Consider the following 16,761-nt stretch of genomic DNA (forward strand, 5'->3'; position numbering starts at 1 on the left):
CAGAGGCAAGCCTGCTCTAGTGGCCCTGCCTTGGCAGGGGTGTTGGACTAGATGATCTCCAGAGGTCCCTTCCAACCCTAATGGTTCTGTGATTCATAGATAATTTGATATGCTATCTCAGGGAAGAGCAAGGACAACTAGAGGCTTATGGAAGCACAGTTATCACTCCTAGTTACTTCCCTTCAGTTGGCTAACGGTTTTTTTAATGAGGTCTTTTCACATCACATTATATTCTCCCTGATGCCATTTTATCCCCCCCGGAGTGTGAGGTGTGATACTCCCATATATACAAACCTTACTGTGACAGCCAGCGAGCAAAGTCAAGAGGAGTTTGCATGACTAAGGGTCAGATGAGAACTGAGACAGGACCTCAGCATATGATCGATATCCATTTAGCCCATCCTTTCCCTTGCAGGGTCCTGCTACTGCTCTACTCCAGCAGCAGGTAACTTTTACTAAATTTCAAAGCTAAATTTAAAGGGGGTGCATTTACCAGTGGCTCTGACCTGGAGATCTCTGCACGTACCCAGGGGCCCGACCCCTGTGCCATGTTCGGGTGCAGGCAGAGGGACGAAAGGTCAGATGAGCAGTGGACAGACACCTGCAGGTGTTGACAAGCTGGCAGCCTCAGGGACAAGAAATCCGAGGTTATCCAGCAAACTTTCCATTGACTTGCCTATTACAATACTGATATATTTATCCATGTTCCACCAGATACTACGTATCTCCCAGACAGGCAAAATAGACGCAAACTCTCCCCTGAAAGCTTCACAGTCTGTTTCACTTTAGAGGAAAGTCACCTTAATGACTGTCTATGATTAAGGGGAAACAAATCTATGCAAATCTTTCTAGATCTACGGACACCTTAACTGTCAGTGAGATTTGATCACCTCTGGACAGAATTTTTTTTTCTTTTTTTCTTGTTTTTTTTCTCCTATTTCTGTTTCAATAAATAAAGCTACATGTGTTTGGGATTCCTATTTAGAAGAATTGCAAAACAGTGTCCTGTGCTGCAGTCAATCTTAGAAAACTACCTTTTTTTGTTATTCTTGCTTTCCACTTCCAAACCATGATCTAGGTTATGGAGAAAATGTTGTAGAGCCAACTAAGTACCACTATGTAACCTCCTGCCTTCAGATAACATGATATTGTATCTACTTACACCAACCACCTAAAACCAACCAAACCAAAACCGTGAACATCTATGGAAGAGGAAAATGAAGTTTAAAGAAATTATGAAACTGGAATTCATACAGTTTTTGGTGACTATGTCATTATTAACTATGAGCAAAGAGAGGTATATAGCAAGTCTGATTACACAGACTTGCTAAAAACAACTCTCATGAATTACTGACTTCTATTTATCAATAGTATGTTGACATCACTTCTCCACTGGTATAGCATTTTTGTAACTGATTAAAATGCACCTTCTCCCCAGTCTGCATATACCAAAATATGTGAGATAGATGTACTTTCAGTGCTTTGTAATTACCTGAATTATATACGAACTGCAGAATTTACTAGGATTCTAGCATAAACTAACCTGTATCCCAGAGGCAGACACAGACTGCAAAACTTGGCTTTGCTTACAGTGGTGGAACATTTGGAGCCAAATAGTTGGTTAGTACATTACAGAGATAGGAAAATTCACATGTGTTTCAAGATCCAAATTTCACTGTAATATTGGCACTGTAAAATTGAACCTGTCATTTGGGACTAGCTCTACTGGATGTTTTTCTTCTTCAAGGGAGGGAGAAATGGATATACCCTGTCCTTTTACCTAGTTGTTCGTCCTGATTCTAGCAGCACAGAAGGACTAAAAATCCATAACACTTACTGAGCTAGATAGTCCTTTGACCTGGAGAAGAAAACAGTTGGCATCAAGCTGTTGAGGCTCGCATCTATGGCACCCCCCTCTGCAATCTTTGGGGCAGTTACCATATTGGGGGTAGAACAGGCTGCAGCAGCAGCAGTTTCTACTTGGCTATCATCCACCAGTAATCTCTCCTGGGAGTAAGGAGCCAATCTCAGCAGAGAAATCTTTAGAAAAAGGGGGATGCAATCAGATATTTTGCAAACTTACTTAATCTAGCATCACTAAGAAGTACATCTGAAAATCCAGCTTGAAAGTTTCACTACAAGTAGGGATCTGAGCTTGAAACCAGCATAATGGTTTTAAGTAAAGAAAAACTGGGATACGGTAATTGTCTCAAATACCTGGTAGGTTTTGAAAAGCCCGATTCACCAAAAACTCTGAACTGTAGCATTTCCTTTGTTTTCCGAATGAGAGCTCTTAGTCGGTTTAGGCTTCCATTGCAGACTTTCTTCCATCCAAAGAAATCCCTTGCACCTGCTCTAATATCATTCTTTTACTTAATTGACTTATTTTCTCTAGATACTGATGCGACTGAAATAGTTTGATCTGATTTTCCTGTTTCTGACCTCACTGTTACATTTTTACCCGCATGAAGCTTGTAACTGTGATCGACAATGCCAGTTCCCCTTCCTATTAAAAATCATTATGCCTGCCATAGTCAGGATGATCAATATTCTCGCAGAAGAATCTGAAACACATTAGAGGTCTGTCAGAGGAGAAACACTCTTTTTCCCCCCCCATGTCTCTTCTTTCTACCAGAGTCTTTATAAAGCATTCAGAAGAAGGAACAACATACATACCTGTATTTCATACCTTTATACTTTTTTTTCATTTGGGAATGAGATGGAAAGTCTTAAAGTAAAATTTAGAAGTACCTCAGAGTAAGTACACACAGTAGAATATGATACAAAGACTTGCTAAACCAACGTCTACCTGCACTGATGCAGGCAGGTGGCTGCTAGTTTCAGAATAGACTCGGTTTGCAGGAAATCTGGCTGTCTAGAAGGTTTTTGTCGCATGCTATTGAAATGCTCTCAGAAGTGGAGATATAAGCCTGAATTCTTAAATATTACATTTAGGAGCCTGAGGGCCCATCTGAAATAGATTTAGAGTTATTATTAGCATTTCATTTTTACAGATGACATGGAAGAAGAGGGAATATGTTGCAAGAAAATTATCTTCTGCAGCTTCAATGATGGGATTTACAAAGGCAGTTAGACGCCTACCGTTGTAGAGAGGTGTCTAGGGGGACTTCCAAAAGCACCTCAGTGAGTAACGTACCTGAACTCTGAACTTCAGTCTCACTGAACTCTGAAATGAGTGAAATTCCAGATCTGTTCAAGTGCTTTTACAACACCAACAAAGAACTTCTTTGTACTGCTAGAGATCTAATTATCTCTATAAGATGGCCCCCAATTAGTTGCAGATGGGCAGCAAAAGCAAAAGGGTTGAAGTGTTTTGCATTTTAATAAATATAGTCTGCTTCTGGGCAGGAAAGATTTTGGTATTCTGAGTGGATTTTCTGGCTGTAGCTCTGACTCAGTTACTCTGGCTTGGTACTCTGCCGTCCCAGTATGGCACTACACAGCAATAATAAATAAGGTCTGGTGAGTGGCAGTCTCCATGGAGGGACTATTTACCCAGTGACATGATGTGTGTCTTCCCATGGTGATGCCACCATGTCATTTCCTTAACTCCTTCCCTATCACCAGCTTCCCCTGGGGAGATGGGTGATGCTCTCTGACGTGTCAGCAGTTCGTCTTAAAGAGGGAGCTTTTAATGAGGTGGTGCCAGGCAAAGGGGGATGCTGCCTGTCATACAAACTATCACTGCAGATATTTTTTCCTGTGAATGCTGTGTATTAGGGAGCACTGAGAAAATTATACTCACTGAAAGAAATGAAGAGCCTAATTACAGTGATTTTTATAGAGAGAGTTAAAGGATGCATGTCAAAAGGCACTGATATATAATTATGATAATATCAGTTGCAACTCCTGTGCTATCTAATTACTTGAAATGAGCGGCATTGTGCAATCTTTATGAAAGCAAGCTACTTTGATAACAAAATTATATAATCTTAATATGAAATAAAAATAATATTGAAAGAAAAGTGAAATTAATATATTGGTAGGAATAATAATCAAAGCAGCGGCACTCAATGTGCTAGAAAGACAGTACAAACAAATTCACCAACCGCCTCCAACCCCAAATCTGTGCTACGCATTTGTCTCACGCTGGATCAGAAACTGAGATGCTGCATGTGTTGCCTAAACTGGTAGTCAAAAGCAAGACGTATTGACATGACAAGAAGAGAGCTGTAAGAAGTGGAGTAAGAAAGCAACAAAAAGAGGAAGATTAAAAAAAATGGGAAAGAGCATAAACCTAGCTATCAAAATATTAAACTCTTCTGGAGTTCTGAGTGTCTCCATGTGTTGAGTTTGCTTTGGATCCTCTGACATACTCCAAACTCTCAGCTACTGAGTAGGTGCTGGACCCTCTTGGATTGGCTGTATTACACTGAGAAAAACTGTCAGCGATACTTGATACAAATAAAATATTCAAGTTACTACTTTGATTTAACGTACATTGTCATCACAGATATAATCTAATTACACAGAACCCATGCCTACTATAACATAATGTCATCTGTTGACAAATGACCTGAACACTGGAAAACTAGTATTTCCGTTCATTAGAAATAAAAATCGTAGATGTTCATGTGCAAACCCACAGACCTGCGGGTAGCTCCTAATTATGGTGTAGCCTAGAAAAATCAACCATTATCTGAAGAGTGACATCAAGAGACTGTCAGTTATTAGTGGTTTCCAGATTTTTGTGGCCACCCTGGGGAGACACCAAAACTTTAACGGACTTTCATGGATACTTCATTATCATCAGTATTGTAATGGAAAATAAGACTGAGTAAAAGGTTTAATATTATTCTGTTGACTATCTACAGCTCATTTATCTCATGGACTGCAGTTTGGTTCACTTCTTTAAGTTCCCATCATCTTATTTAATAGCAAAGACACAATCTAATTTATAAGCTAAGTTTACGTATCTTTTCTAAAATTTTAAAATAAGAAGGTAGAGGGGCAATTGGCCAGAATCCCTCATTTACTGCAAGTTCAGTAAATACATTTCTTTATGTACTGCTTCCAAGGAGCCACTTTTTGTCTTAAGCTCATTTACACAATCTGTTCCAATGAGATCATACAGAATGAAAGGATTTGCCTTAACTGTCCATGTCTTTTCAAATTCATTATACTAATTCCTCATTTAATCCAATCTTGTCTCTTTTTGGTACAAAACCAGAAATAAGAAATACTTTTCTAACATATGCTTTAATTGCTGTGCCTTTTTCTTAAAGAAAATTAAATATTTGGAACTCTTCCTCTGAGCTGTAACCTCAAAACCACTTGCCACATACACTGGTCTGTTCTGCCCTCTGTAACAGCTGCATACTGTTTACTCAATACCATTTAACAGAAATTGTGACCTAGTCCTCTGAGCATGACCTTCCAAAGCAGTTCTACAGAAGTTTTTCCCTATCAGAGAATGTTGCCTCACAGCAGCTTCCTGGCCTCTGTGGCTGCAGTGACTCTGTTTTATGTAGAGTCACTTGACCAAGTCTGAAGTTCACCGACTGTCTTTAATATCCAAATAAATTCCACTGAATTAATATTTTAAATCTCTGCTGAAGACTGCCTTTTACTCCTCTGTGTAGCATGTTGGTGTTGAATGCCAAGGAGGCAAAAGAAAATCTGATTTCTGAAGGTGATCATGCTTTTCACTGACAAACTTGTCCAATTACAATAAAAGATGTCAGAACTAAATGACTTCAGACAGAAGAATAAAATGTTATTTCAACTTTGCAATCATTTTATATGCTATTTTGCTTACTTATGATGATTCAGCGTAGGGCCTGTTAAGAATCTTATCTAGTTTGCGAGGAGCATGGCTGAAATTATTAGAAGGATTTCCATGCAAGACTGTAAAGGTTTTTTCCATCCAGGAATTTTACTGAGATTATGTGCGAGAAATAATTCAAGGCTTTTCATGAAACCTGTCATTTTCTGAAAGAGAAACAAAAACGCAAGCAACACCCTCCAACAAGAAATAAGCCAACAAAACGTTCACTGACCACACTGCTGCCCAGGCGGGCAGAGCAGTCTCAACCACATTTCTGGCATCTATCAGAAGGCTTTCTTACCTTCACTGCAAACTCTGTTTCTGTAGCTTTATGAACACATCTCTTGCACACTGAATAGGAGCCAATTCCTATGTCCTCCTTGATCTCATATCCATCTGTAAAGTGAATGTTGTTCCCATGTAACTGCTATAGGGGAAGACAAAAGAAACAAGGTACTCAGGACATGGATATTTAAACACAAGGACTAGCCTTGTCTTAATAAAAGAAATGTTTGATCTCATCTCATTCACAGAGCTCTCGTCCTTAGCCCTTGAGCTCTCCCCCTGAGGCATGTATACCTCTGGCTGTGGGTAGGAGACGAACTTCTTCCTTGGGGGAAAATCTGCTGCATCTTTGATCAGTCCCATTCTTTCTTCCAGTTCACTGTTCCTCTGATGTACTGTGCCATTTATAGCAATTTATTCTGGCTTAAATTACAATAACCACATTGTGAGGGAAAGGCAGCAAAGAACCAAGTGTCTGGCAAGAGCCCTTCCCCCGTCAAGCTGCTCTGGGTTATGTGAGTACACCCAGGCTCTTGCACAACTGCAACAGGAGCACAGTGGACTCTTACACCCAGGAGTGTAGGCTCCGTGTCTGTGGCAGCCTAGAGCAATAGTTCATTAGGCCCCTTTGCCAACACAGGCCATGTCATATAATCCAAAACTGTTGAGAATTACATATATTCCCTGAGAAAAACAACACTTCATTACCTGCTTGGTATGCACAAGTGGAATAGTGTTTCAGGTAATTTCAGTTGTGATAAGGTGAGAGTCCTATTTCCTTTGTAAAGGCTGTGGAGATCATGAAATTAAAGATAAAAGCCTTTGGTAAAAAATTCTCATTTTCCATCTCCTACATGCTGCATGTAAACACCTCCTGCCTACACTGGGTGGCCGTGAAATATCAGTGAGAATGCTGAGGCAGTTTAAATACACTAGGCACATACGTATCTGCCCATGAAATGTGAAGTGTAACATCAGCATCACTACCTGCACAATTGGGTGAACGGTGATTTTGTGCACATCTTGCTGTGCAGGCTCCTGCACCAAGTTAGAGGCAACGAAACTGAACCCTCTGAAAAGGTGATGAGCATTGGCACTTGGAGGAACACCTGGAGAATCTGTAGGAGAAGAATGAAAATGGCCTCATAAGCTGCACGAAAGATCATAAAGGAATAGCACAGCACCTGCAACAGCCAAAATCACCCTTGCCAGTCAACAGCAGATGCTGCTTAACTGACAGACAAACATGAATATAATTCACCTCCATATCAAGTTTTTGGTGTGCCCTCCCCACCCCTTTTCTCTGGATCTCAACAATGCAGGGGGATTGTTTGCAAGGATCTCTCTTGGATACAGAGGGTTTTTTTCCACAGTGCATGTTCATTCTCAGGCAAAGCACTGCCTGTGCCAGAAGCCCCCACAGAGAGAAAAGACACAGGGCAGTGAGGCTAGGAGAAAGATGTATGGCTCAAGGCAGGGCATCCCTTTGGCTTAGCAAAGGTTGCCCAGGCACTGGAATAAAGCTTTAGGCTGCTATATCTGTCCTTTGGAGTGCAACTTGACTACAGAAATTACAAAGGCTAAAGTGCTTTCTGGGTAATGCGGTGTGCTGTGTAGGTCAGGAGAATGTAGAGAAGACAGGACCTGGAGCAAGCGTAAAGTCACAAAGCCCCAGTAGTGGTGTTTTTTGGTCTCATCTGCTTAAAACACATAAGGAGCTGCTTAAAACAGAACTGCGTTATCATCGGGAAACAGGAATTATTACAGTGCTTTCTGTCGGGGTACTTTCTCAGTAAAAGGATAAGTTTGTATGGGACCTATGCCATGACAGAAAAATACAGAATAAAAAAGGTTCTTGTTTGATTCCACTGGCAGAGTGAGCCAATATTAAACACCCTTGTGATGCTCTCCCATTCTGGCTGACTCAACTAGTCAACATCAGGGGCTGCAAAATATGTTGCCAGTCTGCAAGGGCTTTTCTATTGCTCTGGAAGTATAAAGGTATTCACATTTCCAATTACACCTATTTTGAAATGACAGGGTTTGATTCTCGGGTCACTTTCCATAATAGCATGAAGCGGAATTGAGGCAGGCCATCTCCCCACCCCGAGAGAAACCTTCCAAGTCAGTTTCTTGCATGAGATACCAAATTAGGCAGAATTAAGCAACAGTAGTAACACGCAGAGTAACTGGGCATCACCGCATGCATGAAGTACAAGGGTTTTCATGCCAATACAACCAATGAAGTGTGAACTTCCAAAGCAATACAAACTCTCAGTGCTTCTCTGAGACTTTCCAGGGCAGCACCAGCCTGTACTTCTCTCAACATCAGTCTAACTTGCAGTCTCTAATATGAGAAATGAATTCCTCTGAAATCTGAATTAAAGCTAAAATCCAAGGTGTGAAATGTCTGATATCTAAACATAATTTATTTCTATGCAGTCGGATAGGAATATCAGAATATGACTAACATATACTGGAGACAGTCGGATGTTCCAACTAGACCCAAATAACCAGAGTGCAATATTTTTACAGCTTGTGCAAGTCAGCACATCCTTGCCAAAAAACCTAGGAACAAAGCCTGATAAAAGATTTTGAGTAGATACAACTATTTCATGCCCCGTGAAAGGAGGTTTGAGCCAGGCTTTGAGGTTTGGGCTAGTTTAAAGAAAAAAGCTGAAGATCTTGGTGAGCCTGAACAAAAACTACAGGAAATCTCAGCTCTGATTCATATTGTGTAATGCTGGTGTTTTCGTAATGAAAGCTCAGATCTTTTACTCTCACTGCAACAGTTCTGCGGCAAACACAATATAGGTGATATTTGTAGCACTTACTGTCTTCGAACTGTTGAACAAACAACAGCTAATTAAATGTTTACATTTTAGAACATATAAACATGTACTTTTTTATACAAGTGTATCACAGGCAGAAATGTAACATAGCTTATCCATACCTAGCAATAGGAAACATCATCACTAGGATTACCACTCTAAGGTTATTGATATTCTTGCTTTCATCTAAAAAAGCGGAAAGATGATGTTTTGTGCAACAATCACCTTAACATATATATGGTGCACAAAGTGTGATATTCCTGTTAGGAAACAGAAATTATAGGCATGACATTCTCACTGCAAGGATTTTATAAATATTGTCATATTTTCTGTTGGCGCAACTCTGCTGATCCGAGAACTTGATGATTATTCACCACTGTTAACCATGAATTAAATTCCAACAGTCCATAGTCTATGGGATTTCATAGTTAAAGAAAACATCCATGGAATATATAATTATATACTAACTTACAGAGATGCAAAGTTCTTTGAAGCTGAGATAATTTACAGTAGTTAAATTCAGCTAATGTAAGCAATGATAAGAGTAATAAAATAGCAAATCAATGGTTATTTTTCCTATTAAAAATGTGGAATCTGTCCTTCCTGAAGACAAATTAATGTGAAATTGGTGAAATGCTTCTGAGCTTCTTTTCTTGGAAATGCAAAACAGTCTTTGTTTCCTGTTGGATATTGCAAAACCCAGCAATCCCACATGTGCTCAGACTTCCAGACCTTCTTGGAATGGGTATGTGAAAGAAGAATGAATTTACTCACTGAAAAGATGTGCCACCTTACTAACCTGTAGGGGTCCGAGATGTGAACTCTGGGTCAAAATGAAAGGTGTCTTCTGGCCGTCCCACTGCGGGCTTGAAAGGTGGCTTGATTTCTTTCCTGTATAGTTTCTACAAGGAGAACAACAGATCACAATTAACAACAATCCGTACACCTCCAGCATTCGCAGATAGGCTCCCCTGCTTTGTTTAGGGTGGTCTCTCTCAGCTCTGTGCCATCCTTGCAGGACCCACAAAAAAGTAAAATATATCTGCAGCTCTGGCTCCTGCTTGACTGGTCAGCTCAAAACCTGTGCCCTGGATGGTCCCTGCACTTTTGAGTTACTGGAATCCAGAATATAAGCACAGATGTTTATGGTAAAAATTTAGTCCATAGACTGGCACAGTATTCTACCTGAGGCATCTGGAAATTCACTGGTCTTAAGGGCAGGACTGGAACATACAAAGGAAACACCAAGAATCTGTGCCTGAGTGACTTCAGCAGTGCAACAATGGCAATGAGCACAAAGAACCACTAGCAAGCGGTGACTGTTTTAGCATTTATTATTTGTTAAGAACTAGCAATATGTTTGACACCCTGCCAGACTGAGCTGAGCAACAGGCCTGGCTGCCTGGCTGCAAGGTAAACAAGAGACTTGTTCTTTTGGCATATCTGATAAAAGGGAAGGGGCTTATAGCTGAGGATTCCCATCAAAAGATGTCAGGAAGAAAGCACTGCAAATGGAGGGGGGAATCATATTGAAGGCCTAAACGTGGCTTGAGCAGAGGAACAAAACCAAAAAAAAAGATAAGGAAGAGAGGAAGGTATGTAACAGGTAAGCACTGCTAGGTGTGTGAGTTTGTGCTAGCGAGTGAGGGGACATATAGGGGACAACATAAGTAACCGTCCCCATAAATGCATGCTAATATACTGCCTTTATTACCAGAGACTTTGTGACCTCTTTCCTCCTGGTTAGTGATCTTTAAGAAATTGCTGCACTGTGCTTTTTGCACACACACGCACACACAATCTGGAGATGAACAAACTGTCGTGTAGCATGTCTGGATCTGATACAAAGCCTACAGAGGTTAATGGAAAGAGTCCTAACGATTTCAGCAATCTTTGCACCATCTCTGCTTGAAATGGCCAAAACCAAACATCATGCTGATGGCAGCATGGGGAACAGAGCTCCAGTTTGACTCCCTGCCCCATGTTTCAGTCCCTAGACTGCATTTCCTTTCTAACAACACTTTTGTTCTCGGGTTTCAAAGGGCTGAGTTAGTTGCTATAAACAGCGCCCAATAATTAACATATTTGAGCATAAATATAACGTTTCATTCAAGCTTTCAAGTCATGATAGAGCTGGAGAGCTCAATTTTATGTCTGTTTGTAATATGTATTTTCAGGTTAGCTCTTAAAACAACTTCATAATGAGCTGATTTTTCAAAATATTTAATGGAGATTAATACATGCTTGTCCAGCTCTTTGCATGCAGGAAGAATCTTTTTAACTGTGGGTTTTGTGGTGAATTAACTTCTGTAATATAAAGCATGTGGTCAAGACTAAGATATATACACATCAATATAACTGGAACTTGATTTTGCATTGATAAATGAAGGTTCTTGAGGCAGGACATTCTGTAGCATAGTATTAGCATAAAGGATATGTTTGTGGTTGAATTATGATTCCTTGGAAAAGTGGAATGGTGAGGCTGGAAATGACTCTGTAATAATTAATGGCCATTTCACCATAAAAAGTTCCTGCTTGCGTAAAACTGCTACATATCTTCTGAGAGAAAAAGAGACGAATAATTGCTGTGAGCCACAATGGAAAGCCAGTCTTCCAAATAATTAAAAGCCAATTGCAATCTTCAGCAGGAAGTGTCACTCATCAACTGAAAAGCATCAACCTAGTAATTAACATATATCTTTTTCAGTCTGTACAGAACTTTAAAAGAGAACTCAGTACCTACTGAAGGTTTTTCTGTTGCTAGGATTTCACCTTGAGAAAGCTGTTTGCTTTCAGCTTCCCTTTATTTGTCTTAATTCACAACCACAGTGCTTCTGCTGCAGAAAGCAATATGGTCACATGCACATGCTTCCTCCTTGAATTAAATGCACCCCTCATCCTGTGAGGTCCAAAAATTGGAAAATGTTTTAGAGTTGTACATCATTCGGGAACTGCACTCTCTTTTGATTATCATAACCATATTCTCTCTGGCCTCTTAATTCCTATCCCCATCTGTAGTTTCTTAAGTGCTGTTGGAGCTGCATTTGTATTTTGAATCCCTAACCCACATCCTCCTCTACTAGGGAGGGATTTAAGATTCATCATGAGTCACAGGCCACCTAAAGATGCGTAATCACAAATTTGCTTGCTGGGAGGTGATGGAAACAAAGAAGTTGCCTGTGTGAGTGAAAGGCACCTCCTCTGAGTGCAACCTGTATGACTCCCTTTTCCATTTCCTTTTCCACTTGTGATAAAAATTATTTCTGGTGTTTCTGGCTAGGCAACTAGGAATAGCAAAAGGTAAACTGACTAAAACATATTTCTTCCCCCCCCCCCCCAAGCTCTTGAATCTGGTAACTATTACATTAATAAAAATTAAATTTTACTAATTTAAATTAGCAAAAATTAAATCTTTGAGGGACAAGAACAAGCAGAGCAATGTCATCTATGGGCTTTCCCATCCCACACTGGCTCCAGTTTTCTGAGTGAACCACTACAATCAAAGCCAATTCACGGAAGCACACTAAACCACAGGGCAGCCCAACACAGTTAAACATGAAGGCTTGCTGCAGGCAGAATACTCTTCCTTTAAAACCCTGCATCCTGTAGACTGCAAAACATGATGCGTCACAAGCTGATCTAAGGAAACAAGAATCACAGCTGTTGTCTTCTGCATACACAGGGAACAAGTTTTGTGGAGGATTCGAGAATCTTCTGGATTTTCCAAGAACATTTCTACAGGTGAAATGTATTAACATATTATCTTGTACCATGGTGCCAAAATTATTTGGGGCTGATGGATCACCTTGATCTCTTCCAATAGAAACCAAATCAATCGAATCTTGTCTTTGACCATTTCTATCAGGCTGTCACATAACTTCTGGTAAAGTTTAAACAATTATGTACATCTCAAGTCATGGTAATCCTGGCTCTATATTCAGAAGTCACCGGTAATTCCACCACCTATTTGCATGGGAACAAGGTCCCAGCTGTCCTAACTTAAATCCCAGTTTTCATATCCAAATTATTATTTTGGGGCATCTTACTAGACATTCAAAAGAGACTTTGATTATGTTAACGTTAACTGGAGTATTTAAATTTCAGGTTGGATGCTTAAGATCATTATATTTCTGTTATTTTGCATGGGTATAAGAAGCTGAAGATTTTTTTTTTCTTCCACATTGCTTCCACATCCATAAAGGAGAAATGCATTCCTTTTAATGTTTTATTAAGAATGTAAATTCTCTCTCTTTCTCAGTAAAGATTAATGCCCCACACCTCATACCCATATTTTTAATCTGGCCACAGCATTGACTTAGCACAGAAGAAGGTGACTGACAAGTATCAGAAATCACTGCGCATCATGTATGGCTGTTGGCTCCAGAGGCTGTGCGGAGGGAGTGCATAATCCACAGAATGAGGGGGATAAACTCCAAGGTGTGAAAGTACTGATTTAGATATTCACACCTGGATACATATGCATGCTTCTGTCTACTTATCAACCCTTCACATTCTGAGACTTTGATAATCAGTTCCTTCAGATTAATAAGTACCTATAAATTAACTAGAACACAGTTGTATAGCAGTTTGAGCTTCTATCAGCTCCCTTTCTGAGTTGGGACAAAACCCTTTTTTTTGGGCATAACTAATTTCCCCCAGGTCCCAATGACCCTTTCTTAATGTATGTTGCCAGATCCACAATCTGATCTCCATCTGAACACCTCTTCAGCTGAGGCTCAAGTAATACACCAGGGAGGCTAGTAACAAAATGCTGCGACATGCATGTCTCTTGTTATTTACAAGCAATTAACTTTTCGTCATCTTTTAAAAAATGCGCTTCTAAAAAAGCGCAGAGATGTAAATGCCCTGTACACGTATGTGTTTGGCAAATATCAAGAAAAAGAAAATGGTTTAATTTAAGTAAAAACTATTTAGTCTTTTCCTCAACTGAGTTTCTTTGATGAAGAATTGAATTACTCCTCCGACACCTTCTGGAAACAGCAAGATGCTACCCTCCACAGTGACGCACTTGTAGTGTGAGAATAAACTCCCTTGATACATATACCTGTCATGGAAAATCCAATAAACAGACAAAAGGATGAACTATCTTCTAAAATGCTTGTCTTCTCCTAGATTAATGACTCAATGTTATTCCCTGCAAATGATAGAAAAGCTAGTAGAATTCAGACCTTGGGATCACTTTTTTTGCTGTTGGTAAAATCTGCAATTAAATAATTGATGTTTTCAGTTTAGTTTGATCTCGGATTAATATTGAAGTAAATTGAACTTGAACCCATTTTCTTCCCACTCCTTCCCTCAGTTGTATCCAACCGTTGATTTTCTAGCATGTCATTTGCTATAGTCCAATTCAGGCTGTCATCTAAACAAAAACTCCTGCTTATAGCCCACTCCTCTGGCTGCAAAAAGGGATTTCATTTTTCATTTTCAATGAAAAGACAGATATTCTTTATGCATGACTTGGAAAGAAGGAACAGTAATAAAAAAATCAGACAAGACTGTGCTTTCTCAGAGCCAATGACTGAAATTATCTGAGATCAACTCAGTTTGAGTTTGCTTGTCTTAGGGAGAAAAGAGGGTGCAAGTGTAGTAAGCAGGTAAAACTCAGAAGAAGATGGACATCTTCTTCCTGTAAATCCCAGCCTTAATCACAAAAGACAGTCCATTCATTTAACAAAGAATCTATTGAATTTGTGTCACAGTGCCTATCAAATGCCTTAGAGCAGTAAGACTGATATTTGCAGAAACCTTTATCTATTTTCCACCCTGGGAAGTGGGAATTTAGAATTTTGTTAGTGGGTGACAATAGCTGTAAAACTGAGACTCTTACAGATATTTGCTTATGCCACAATTTCAGTTTGGGCACAAAATCTCTTTGTCAGTTTGTTCACAGTTCATTTAGTGCTACTTATACATCAGAAGTTAAACCTAGGATGGCTGGAGATTTGTGCTGAAGAATGGCACTGTGGAACACAGGAATAGCATCTGGGAAAGGACGGGAGGAGGACGGTTGATCTCTGGCTACACTCATGTTTTTCAGGATTGTACGCATTGCCTCTGAGTGCAATGGCCATACGCTGTCAGCACAGTTGTGCCTAGTAGGAGCATCTGCAGCATCATAACAGGGGGCTTTTATACACTGTGTATGTTGTTTCCACTGCCTTCATCCAAACCAGACACTATGTCTGTTTGCACCTGTTTGAAGGCAGTAAAGGATGGGAAACAAGTGGGAAATGACTGCTCCAACAGGTAAACTCCAGCAATAGAGACAATAACCAAGCCCCAATCCCAAACTCAAGGGAACAGTTCTGACAGTACTCTGAAATGAAGGTCTGATTTATACATTTCTGTCTGTGATTGGAATGACTTCATTGCTGCAATATCTAGACTTCACACACAGCTTGGAAGGAAGCAGCTCACTCATGTCTGTTTGGGATCTCTTTTTAAAATTAGATAAAGCAACTTGGTAGTTTGTTCCTGGTTATCATGTCACTGTTGTAGGAAAAATCACCCATTTCACACTGGGTTTCTAGAAGACACTAAGCCATTCTGACCCTTCGTGATAAGGGGGCTCTTGATGGAAGATCATTTTACCACAGCTGCTGAAAGTTCCTATACTGTCAGTTGCAGCAGTCCTGTCTATCAAAGCTGCCAAGGTAGTACAGAAGCTCTGCAATAGAGCTTGCCTCTTGCTCTCAGGTCTTTATATTACCCAAGTACAAAAGAAATCAACATTCATGTCCTGCCTCAACGATGTTGTTTGCTGACTGCCTGCAAACTGATGTGAGAGATTCTATATATGTGATAGGAGAACAAAATGAGGGCATCAGGGACTCTTTTCCTGCAACTGTACAGAGATCAGCACCAAACATCTGTGCCTGACCCATTTTTTTTCTCTGACCCTGCTCTGTTTCTGTCCATGGAGAACACGTTAATGGTTGGGCGATCATTCTAAAGCAAAATCCTGGCTTCAGCTCAGGGCTGGGCTGGCTCACACTGCTCTGAAATGCCTACAGTGCCACTGCTCTAACTAGATAAGCCTCCCAAGATCTCCATGAGTGATAGTAAAATTAGGATTAAATGAAAAAATACATTACAAAGATGATAGCTGATCTGTGTAATAACAATCTGTCTGTCTCGAAGAGAGTGCAGTAAGCACTAATGATGTTGGATTAAAATGGATATTTACAGCTACATTTTACAGCAAACTCAAAAGGGCTAGATAACACATCAAAGGGCAATTAAATCCACCTTTCTCTCTAGCTCTAAATCGTATTCAAGAATACCTACCCATCCATAAAATCTTTTTCAAATGATGGAGGACTGTACAATTTCCATAGGACAGGCATGAAATTGTTCCCTGAAGAACTGAGCTTGAAACAATCACCAATCATAATGAAGAGAAGGTTGTCTTAAGGAGTCTCACAGTGCAGAACTGACTTTGCTGAAAACCTTTCCAAGATGCAGAGCCTCATTTCTCTGTGATGAGTTACTGAGCTGCTCCACTAGCAAACACAGAAGCAGCAGAAATCCTCTTATTGCTCCAGTGCTCCTTATGATGTCAAGATGTATGCACCTGACCTGTATTTTGATTGCAAAGCTGAGGACTATGGAGATACCAGAGGAATATAGAAAATAAATACTACTACTACTATTATTAATCATAATCCTAAAGAACCCTACTCTTCAGGTTTCTCTATTTTTTCTTTTCACTTAATCTTTTAATAAATGTAAAGTCTTTAGACAGAATATCATTATTAGTAAGAAGCAGAAGAAGAAAGAGAATCAAAAATCCAGAAATATGTAATGGGACTAAAAGTCAGTTGGATCATAAAGGAA

The 16,761-nt window shown here is 39.9% G+C and overlaps 1 protein-coding gene across 3 annotated transcripts in view; it reads right to left on the reverse strand.

The window, feature by feature from the left end:
• The window catches only part of RPS6KA2 (ribosomal protein S6 kinase A2), a 280,539-nt gene that overhangs the window by 21,597 nt on the left and 242,181 nt on the right, over positions 1–16,761 (reverse strand). For all 3 annotated transcript variants that reach the window (XM_030499206.1, XM_030499204.1, XM_030499205.1), the window contains 3 exons: positions 9,704–9,806; positions 7,061–7,191; positions 6,090–6,215 (listed from right to left, as the gene is read on the reverse strand). In XM_030499206.1, coding sequence (XP_030355066.1) covers positions 6,090–6,215; positions 7,061–7,191; positions 9,704–9,806 — 360 coding nt within the window. The remainder of the gene's footprint in view (positions 1–6,089; positions 6,216–7,060; positions 7,192–9,703; positions 9,807–16,761) is intronic.

Source organism: Strigops habroptila, chromosome 10, assembly GCF_004027225.2.
Source record: "Strigops habroptila isolate Jane chromosome 10, bStrHab1.2.pri, whole genome shotgun sequence".
NCBI lineage: Eukaryota > Metazoa > Chordata > Aves > Psittaciformes > Psittacidae > Strigops > Strigops habroptila.